General features: G+C 36.5%; 1 protein-coding gene across 1 annotated transcript; it reads right to left on the bottom strand.

Annotated features, from left to right (window-relative positions):
* Positions 1-6846: 6846 nt before the first annotated feature.
* LOC107097476 lies at positions 6847-8571 on the bottom strand. Its single transcript, XM_015394628.1, has 5 exons — positions 8537-8571; positions 8183-8391; positions 8048-8103; positions 7684-7968; positions 6847-7608 (listed from the first exon to the last, which is right to left on the bottom strand). Exons 2-5 carry the CDS (start codon positions 8206-8208, stop codon positions 7103-7105), a joined length of 873 nt encoding a protein of 290 aa, XP_015250114.1. The 5' UTR covers positions 8209-8391; positions 8537-8571; the 3' UTR covers positions 6847-7102.
* Between the last annotated feature and the right edge of the window lie 1386 nt (positions 8572-9957).

Here is a 9957-nt window from a genome sequence, read left to right as displayed (position 1 = left end):
GTTTTCCTAACACGCTTGTCCCGAGTGGGGTCGCGAGGGGTGCTGGTGACTATCTCCAGCAGTCAATGGGCGAGAGGCGGGGTACACCCTGGACAGGTCGCCAGTCCATCGCAGGGAGCTATAACAATTAACATAAAAACTATTTGTCTTTTTTTTTTTCCTACAAAGAGTAGTAAACCCCCCCACCACTGTATAATTACTTTCTTTTATGTAACTGCAATGCAGAACATTCTGGAGACAGATTCCTCTCCATTTTTTGGCCAAAAGTTCATTTCTACAAGTTGGAACCAAATGGAACCTTGAGCCAACAAGGAGGGGAAGTTGAGAAGAGAACACTGAGATGAAAGCAGTGCTCAACTTTAGATTCTCCTGGGCATGCAGGGGGTGCAGTTGTTAGTCTGTACGACCCATGTACGGAGGCCTTAGTCCTCGACGTGGCCGAACCTGGTTCGAATCCAACCTGTGGTCCTTTGTCTCTCCCCCTCTCTCATACCCCCTTTCCTGACAGCCTACTGTCAGAAATATGAGCCACTAGTCCAGAAAAAACTTTATATCCTCCTAACTATCGATGTGTCATATCGGATTATAACAAGAAGGAGCAGATCACTAGATTTTCGCCATGGGTAGCTTCAAATGTATACCCAAGACCAAGATTCACTGGGTAGACAGTGATCAAACTCTTCTGAGTTTCACTGTTAAATGAAGAATAACAGAGGACACATAGGACGTCCCGCCTGTTAGCATAGTATTTTTTACACTTAATTTTAATTTCAAAGCTTTTGAGAAATCCTCAATTCTGTAGTTAAAATTCTGACAGTGAACTCAAATATTATCTTTTGTAAATTTATATCACAAGAAAACCTTATTGGGGAACTGGGCACTTGTGTGTGGAGAAATCACAAATCATGCGGGTCCCCAGCTTGGTCTGTGTCATGCTGATTGGTTTATATATATATATATATATATATATATATATATATATATATATATATATATATATATATATATATATATATATATATATATAAATAAACCAATCAGTGTCCAGTGGGTTTGTAGAGAGATTCCTTCATTTATGTTTTCAAATTCTAGAGAAAGAGTCTGATAAACTGTCCTCTGTTGGTGAGATCATCATCAACGTGGACAGAGTTTGGTCACAACAGCGGAGGTATGTGCTTGCAGCTGGTTACCTGTTACTATGCCTGGATGTTTTTTTTTTTTCCTTGTATTCACATCACACTATTTCTCTTCAATTTAAGGATGCATAATCCAAGTCTGATTTGTGAATTTCGTAATTAAGTTTTGTTAAATAAAAATGTTGCAAATGTTCAACCAGAGAAAAATTAGATTTAGTTTTAACTTAAGTCATTTTATTTTTTGATCAAAAATAAAGCAGAAAGCCTTTTCAAATGTACATTTTATGAGTAATTTCTTACTGTGGTAATATGTAGGAGATATTCTGGTAGAATATGCATAAGATGTGCACTAAAACATCCCATATAGAATATACTCTTCATACACACTGAGAAAATGGGGAATATGATACCAATTAACCTGCTTTGTAGACTTCTACTCCCACAATGTGATAAAAAATGTTTCCTTACTGAAAATGTTTGTGGAAAAAGTTTGACCAAGAAGAAAACGATACAGAAAATATAAAATTTTTGGGGAGAGTCATTGTTGAATTAATGTTTTTAAATCGTTTCTCCAAGTCAAGTCTTTCACCCATAGTGCAACAAACATTTTCCAATGAAATGTAATTCTTCTAATCTCATGATGCTGTTGAGCTTCACATCAGGATAAACTACTTGAGAAACACAGAAATGTATCAAGGCGTAAGTTGAGAACTAAACATCAAGCAGTTTTGGCATTTAACGTGCATCATTTAAAATCTTAAAATAATTCAACTTGGAAAGAAAAAGACAACTATCACTTTATACTCTTGTCTGCAATTAAGGCAGTCAATCTATAATAAAATGTAGACTCCTTCACTTTGTTGCAGACAACAGAATCTGATTGGTTTTTATCTCATTCCAAGTTAGATGCATTTTACTATTGGGAAACCATGTCATTTATAACAATTGTCAAGTCTGAACAGTATAGTTACAGATAGTTGGTAAATGACAGTCAAATATTAAAATTTAAAAATATTTTTTTCCCTCTAAAACAAAAATCAACCAAATCACTTGTTAGTTTGCTTTTAATACCAGTTTGCTTTTACTCCTGACTACATAAGAAAGGTGTTCTAAAACAGATACATTCTTAAAGGGGAGGGACACAAGGTTGTGTAACATACTGAGCCTAAATTATTTAGTGACAGTTCAGTCCCCTCAGGTACCTTTACATCAGAGAAAAGCAGGAAGTTGGCACTACAGAAAGTATCTTTTAATCAGGTTGCAGTGAAAATATCTTTCTTGCTGTGACAGAATAATGTACCTGTAGAAAAAGGAAGAGCTTTCAATCTGAAAACATTGCAACTTGATTTGATGTCTTACATGTTGAATTAGTGGAAATTTTACCGAAACATATGCAAAATAAGAGCATTTACTCAAGATAATGTGCAGAAATCTGAGCCCTTATTCAACCTAAAATAACAAATAAAAAAAACTTAAAGAAAATGTACGAATAATTAAGATTCACTCCAGCTAACCAGAACACAAAAAAACAACCATTTATAGGCAATGCTCAGGAAAGTGTTGGACTATGCTCTCAGAAATGGGGAAGGACTGCAACATCTGACTGTTGGGCCTCATCTACAAGACAAAAAAAAAATCTGCTACCCAATGTTTTATATAAAAACCATGATATATAAATGTGTAGAACACTCTAGGTGGCTGACAGCACCATTGCCATGGTTTTTTGGACATGTTATTTACAATAATTTGCATACGTGTAATTTCACACAAGTTGGGATATATGAAGGCAAGTGTGAGGTAGCACATGTTACCTACTTTATACTTATATTTCTGTGTGCTGCACATTTTAATATTTCTTATAACAGCCAACTTTTAGTAGGACAGCTTCCCACTTTTTTTCCTGCTTAATAAGTCCCCTGCTGCTGGAGGCAGCAGTAAGTTAAAATAAAAGATAGCTAACCAAAACTCATTGACATGGAATCTGCTTAGATCTTTAAGTATCTGAGTTAAGGGCCTTTTCTTTTTGATTGTGGATTTTATATTATAATTCAACAAGCTAGCCAACGACAGGTGATCTGGAGACGGAGATCCTTTTAAAGTACCAATGCAAGGTTTGGTCATTAAATTGTCTGAAAGATTCTAGAAAGACAAACATATTACAGAATAACATTCTGACTCTAGTGACAGGTAATAGATTACTTTAGTAATAGATTACACAAATACCAGGATAAAAGCAGAGCACTATTTATATTGGCCTTGACTGGAATATGGCACTGCATTAGCTGAAACACGAAAGAAGGACCTAAAAACCCACCAACAAGTACTCTTTTTGTAGGACTGGAAACAAAGCTAATACTTTTAAAAACACAAAGATATAAACCATGATGTTAGGCAAACTGTTAGACCAGACTGGCAGTGGTCAGAGCTAGAGGAAGGGGATTTTTACCTTTCTTTGTGGGATGGATGTAATTCACACCAGTAAGCATGATAAGGAGCCGCACCCTATTGAAAAACTGATTAAAACTACAGCCACTCAGAAGAACCTAACCAGTACGGTAACCCACTCCTTACCCTCAGGCCAGTGAAGAGACTCTGTACTATTTCTATTAAGCATTACTCTGAAAGCTCATAACCATTGCAAGTAAGTTGCACTGTACAATCAGAGCACAACGAGTTAACGATACACACCTGCCAGGCATTAAACATGATCATGTAGGAATGCCTTTTCATTTTTTCATCCATTTATTCTGTCTAAGGCTTAATGGTAAATCCTGGGAAGGCTGAAATGGCAGTTCAAGCCCAGCTTCCTTAAAAAACAGTTGTATTATAGTATAGCAGAAATAATACATTTTATCCTTTGAAAATCAAGAGCTACACAAACTATTAAATCGTATTCATAACAACGTTAATGTGCAATGGCTTTCTTTTTAGGCTATAATATTTGAACTACCATCCAAAATTTTGCCTGCCAATAATGTAATGCTAGCTACTTAAACTCAACAATCTTTGTTCAGATACTAGATATAGATCTAAACTGTATAGGTGTAGTGTGTTTTGATTTCAGAAAATCACAGAATTAGATGTTGAGAAACAATTTTAATATAAAACCAAGGAAGAGAGGAATAAACATTAAAGAATGAGGAGTGTATATCACAAAGAGAAAGCATGCTAAAGATATGGAAATAATTATCTAACAAATACAAGATACCAGCACAGGAGTATAATGAGGGACTTTTCATTTTCTTCAACATCTATCAATCATAGTTCCAAATTTTTAAAGGCACATTAAGTCCCATTTTTACTGACTATAGAAAGTCTGAAAAGAATTTAGTTCACAGGGGGGAAAAAAAGAACCAAAACTCCAAATTCCCTAAGGACAAGCTTGGTCAAATAAGGTTGAAATTTTCAATGATAAAACTAAAGTTGTGAATTTTACAAAGGTTTAAAGTTTCTAAAAATACTCATATTTTTTTTGCAATTGTGAGGAATCATTTGATCCTGAATGTGAACAAAACAAGTGGGAATATGTTAGTTTTCAGAAGAAGCAGGAAAAAAACTGAATCCTATCAACAAGAAGTGGAGGAGTATAAATACCTTGGTGTTCACCTGGTCAATAACTACACAGTAAATTCCACAGTGTTAAATATGCAGTGTAAAAGTATTGATTCTTTTAGAGGTATTACAACAACTAGAGTAAAATATACACTACGTAGAGTTCTAATTTAACACTAATTCCGAGTGGGACCAAATGCACTCTTAAAGTGTTAATTTAACACTGCAAAATTTACTGTGTAGAGATGCTGCTGTTACGCCATCTACAAAAAGGGACAAAGCCTTGTTCCTTTGGTGTTTGCAGCAAGATGGGGCAGTTTTGGCCTAGTGATTAGAGCAGTGCGCTTGTGAGAAGGTTGCAAGTACCTGGTTCCATCCACATAGCCTGCACTCTGGGTCCCTTACAATGACCCTTAACCCCACACTGCTCCCTGGGTGCCACACCATGGCAGCCCACTCTTCCCCAAGGGGATGGTTTAAATGGAGAGGTAAAATTCTACAGTGTGAGATCAAGGAAGTTCAATTATTAAGATATATATAGCTTCCATAAGTTTGGTGGGGTAAAAGCATCAAAGCAAATTACTTAAAATAGCTCAAAAAGCAGATAAAGAAGGCTGGTACTGTTCTAGGAACTACTCTAGAACATATGGAGAGAATTTCAGAAAGAAGAATTCTTCAAAAACTGAAGAACACTGACAACAGTGAGCATCCTCTTTGGAAGATTGTGTCCTCAGAAAAATCTCCAGATCAGGTGCAAACTGCCCAAAAGTTACAGTACTTGACTACAGGCAAGATCTCGTTTCATCCTTCATCAAAAGGTGGTGCTACTGTAGTGCCAGTTTTGGGTCTAGACACTGCAGCTTTTAGCGAGCAAAACCAGAAAAATCCAACGCTTGATTTCCTCCAGTCCCAGTCCAGTGGGAAAGGTACCATCGACTGGCAAGGAATTGGCAGCACATAGAAAAATCACTGAAGGCAATAAAAACATGATTAACCAGAGCAGTTTGGGTCAAGTTTTATGACCAATTTTTTAAAGGATGCATTAGGTCATTTAAAATCTTCAAGTGCAGGTAGAGATGCCTCTGAAACTCAGGCAAGAGTTAGCTTAAGATTACTGGGCATCTTTAAGAAAATTAGGATCAAAGTAATTCAAATTGGAATATCACAAATATATATTGATGTTAAAGGAACCAAAGCATTCAAACTATACCACTATCCAGGGGATTGAAGAAACCAGAGTGTGACCAACTATTTTGTCAAATCTAAATCAATAACTAATTTGTATAGCCTAAGAGAGAAGTTAGAGCTATACAACATGGGATGATGTATGGATAAATAGACAAACTGGCATGAATCCATAGATATTGTAGAAAATATGGACATAAGATTTGGTTCCACATTAGACTCAAAGCCAACTGATATTTCAGTATCAAAAAATTAAATGTTTACATTTGGACAGTACCCTTCAATTGAATGAAAGCTGGTTTAAATTTAAACAATTGCACATTTAATCTTCAATTTCTAAAGAGCTGCATTTCTACAATTGAAAAGGCAAAGACAAAAGTAGTTTGCCATGTCAACATTTGGAAGTAATCTCAATATACATTCAGACAAGGATAAAGTAACTCAAAGCACATCTTGTGCTCCTGTTTTGATATCAGACTGGAGACCATTTGTCCAACTTCATATTGAGGACAATTTGCAACAAAACTTCCCGTTTAGGCCCAACTTATAGTAAAAATATTTTTAGGGCAATGGTTGAAAATTTAAGTGAAAAAAATAAAAAACACCCACCCAACACATTGACCTCTCTATACATACCATTTATACAAATTCAAATTATTCAGGCCAGAGCTTTGTTTTAGTTTGCTCTTTATAGACTTAGGGTTTCAGTTAGAAATCTTTTCAACCGTTAGCTTATTTTTTTTGGTTAAGTAATACCAGATTGGTGCCATATTTGATTACAATACAGGAAAGTCCATGTTACATAAAGTATTAAAGTCTTTTGTAAGCTGTAGGATTGGCAAAAAAAGCAAAGAATTCAATACTGGATTTTTTTTTTTTTTCAGTCTTCTTTAATGATGTGGATTCCCCCCTTTTTTCCCCCCATTTTGGGAACAAACAAAAAAGTCCCTTTGGTGCTGCAATTTTTGCCGATATTAAGTTAGGACCTCATTCCAACACTACTAAAGTAAACTTTAGCACATCACACAGGAGATTTGTGAAAGGTAACATTAGATTTTTGACACAATGACAAAGCCTGAAGCAGTAAGCTGAGCCAAACAAAAAAGGGATCATGAGCAGCTGAGGAAAATAAATTAATTCAGGTTGCCAACCAAAAGTTACCTTTTAGCAGAGTAATATAGATGCAACCTTCTAAAGGATCTCAAGTAAAACTTGCAGCACCATGAGACTTATCCAAAAAAATTTTGAGAACCATAGCCATAATTTCTTTGTTGTGCAGAGCGAATAGGATGCCTTTGAAGATTTGGGTAAGAGAAAGTTTCCCGGTACTTTTGATCAGGCCTGTAAGGATCACCAATATAGCGACTGTCATGTCTCTGGTTCTTCCGATGCTCGAGGTGGTCAGAGGTAAGTGTGTACGTGCCTGGTGGGAACCTCCTATTCAGCAACATGTACTCATATAGAGGGTAGCCAAGCCGAAGTCGATTCAAAAGTCCTCCTAGTGGGCTACCACTGGCAGGCTCGTTTGGAGCCATGACTGGTAAGTACTGGGAGGGAAGGCCTTCGTCTTCAGATTCAGAGTGAAAGTCCCCTTCTTCATACGTCCTCTCCTCATATGAAGTTTCACCTGGCCTGAATGGAGGCGTCATAAAGCTAGGACTCTCAGAAAACTTTCTGTCATCATTAGGAAGGGTAGTTCCAGAGAAATGTGTGTGAGGATCAACTGCCCACTTAACTGCAAGCAAGAAGAATTCAAATTTAGTCTACATTTACTAACAGCAGAAAAAAAAACATCTAGGGAATCACCTACCTTGGTCTGGTGCAGATTGAGCTCTAGACTGTGTTGAACCTACAGGAAAGCCACCATCATTTCCTTGATGTACAGGTGGAGAAAATACATTGGAACCATAAGGAGCAGGAACTGGTCTTATATGATCACCAGGATAAAATACAGGTTGTTTATCTGGATGAAGCTGTAAAACTGGGTTTGATGCAGGCTGGAAAGCAGACTCCTTATGCACAAATCCATGCGCAGGTTCCTCCCAACTGAAACCAAAGGAAGGGTTTGTATTGGAGACCCCTGAATGATCCGAGGCTGCACAGTGAAAAGAGAGTACATTTTTGCTGATAAAATATATTAACATGTGCCTAAGTAGGTCAAAAAGTGTGTTTACCTTTATTGGTGGGGTAAGCTTTAATTGCACCAGTAAGAACGACAAGGAGCCACAGCCTATTGAAAAGCAGCAGAATAAAACTACAACCATTTAAGATCAGGAAGTAAATTATCAAAGCTACAAAGCTGTTCTTACCCTGTAAAGGCCAAGCCAGCCATCATATTTGATGAGCTGCCTTACTGCTTGAGTTGCATTTCCTTGCAAATGGCTGATTATAGTTGCAAGGCACTTTCACCGACCAATCACAGCATCACAAGTGAAAAGTTTGCAGCTGCTAGTCATTAATCCTGATGAAGGTTGAAGCTCAGACTGAAATGAAAACCCAGATTTGGTCCAGGAGCTTCCTTCAGGTAAAATAAATAATGTTTTAAATTAGTGTCTTTAAATGGTGGAAAAATTCAAAGTTTGTGTTTTAACGTGTAAAATCACATGCTGATTTGTTTCCTAAAGCATATTTATAATCACAGTTACTTCTCTCCTTTCACTCACCTACACCAGGGGCGGTTCTACACAGCTGCCCCCTACTTTTATGTCCTTGAGATGCTTGAAATTTCCCATCGCTTTTTTTCTCCAAAAGCCTTTTACACCCTGCAGATTTGATGTTAATTTAACAAAAATATATAACTGTAGATATAAACTTTATTTAAAAAATGTGTGCCAAAGTTATAGTTTTAGATTTTTTTATGTCTTTATTTATCTTGTGCAATATTTGTTTAACTGAGTTTGGCTATTTAAAATACTAAAAAAAAATTCTTGGAAGAGAAAATTCACTTAGATTTAAAATACTTTATTGATCCAAAAGAGGCATTTAATTCATTAATAATATTTGAACTTTATTGATCTCAAACTGGAGATATTAACCAGCAGTGGGCTGCCATCGTGGGGTGCCAGGGGAGCCGTGTGGGGTTAAGGATCTTGCTCAGAGACCCAGAGTGGCAGCTTAAACTCAGAACCTTAGGATCCAAAGCTCTATGCCATAACCACTAAGCCGTCACTTCCCAACTATGGCACTACACATAGTTTTTAATAATTGTTTTGGCTGTTTTGTCGACTTTCTTTTTATATAAGGGGTTTCTTACATCCTTGAATAAAGAGGTCCATCACTGCCACCCTACCCCGTACTTTGCCCCTCCTTTGGCCACTCTCCACATAAAATATTGTGGATCCACCAATGGCCTACACAGAAACAAAACAAAATTAAATTTAAGCACATTTTTTTTTATCTAAACATTTCAAAGGGGGTGCCTATCAGGGGTTTTTGATGTGCTTTTTGAAGGCTTTTCAACATTTGTTTTGGCAATGATTTTATTCTATGTCCTAGCTTCACTTTCATTAATTTTGTTGGTTTAGGTTTAAAGATTGGTTATCACAAGCATTAAAATAGCTACTAACATTTTGCACAAAATATTTTGTATATGTTGTTTTCTGAATAATAGAATTGTCATCTGTAAAAGAGAGAGTTAATGAATGTAACGGATCCATCCATCCATCCATCCATCCATCCATCCATCCATCCATCCATCCATCCATCCATCCATCCATCCATCCATCCATCCATCCATCCATCCATCCATCCATTGTACCTTTAGTCTTTTTTTTTTTTTTAGAAAAAAAAACATATTTAGAAACATCTGCCTTAAATATCTCTATATATATACATGTATAAAAAAAGGGGGCAAAACTGGTTTTTACCTGCTGGATTTTTAAGGGAAAAACCTGTTTTGCAACAAATGTTGCATGCAAGCTTGAAAGTACACCTCTGTAGTTTTTAGTACCATATGGAGGAGAAAACTTTGACAACATGAACATCTCCTCTTAATAAGCTAAAGTATACCAGTAATCTCAATGTGGTTGATTGAGCACATCCCTTCGGTTAGGATCTCACTCCTCCATACTCGGTTTGAGATGGT

The sequence above is a fragment of the Cyprinodon variegatus genome, unplaced genomic scaffold (genome assembly GCF_000732505.1).
Source record: "Cyprinodon variegatus isolate N-32 unplaced genomic scaffold, C_variegatus-1.0 Scaffold25, whole genome shotgun sequence".
In the NCBI taxonomy this organism is placed as follows: Eukaryota; Metazoa; Chordata; class Actinopteri; order Cyprinodontiformes; family Cyprinodontidae; genus Cyprinodon; species Cyprinodon variegatus.
The sequence above is the reverse complement of the archived record's forward strand: the minus strand, read 5'-3'. Positions and strand labels throughout refer to the sequence as shown.

Bases quoted from the DNA above. Each gene is read 5' to 3' on its own strand.
- LOC107097476 (XM_015394628.1), bottom strand. From the start codon at position 8,208: ATGATGGCTGGCTTGGCCTTTACAGG. The intron at 7,969-8,047 runs GTAAACACACTT...TTCACTGTGCAG, and splicing joins AGCTTACCCCACCAATAAAG to CCTCGGATCATTCAGGGGTC. The intron at 7,609-7,683 runs GTAGGTGATTCC...TCTTGCTTGCAG, and splicing joins TCAATCTGCACCAGACCAAG to TTAAGTGGGCAGTTGATCCT.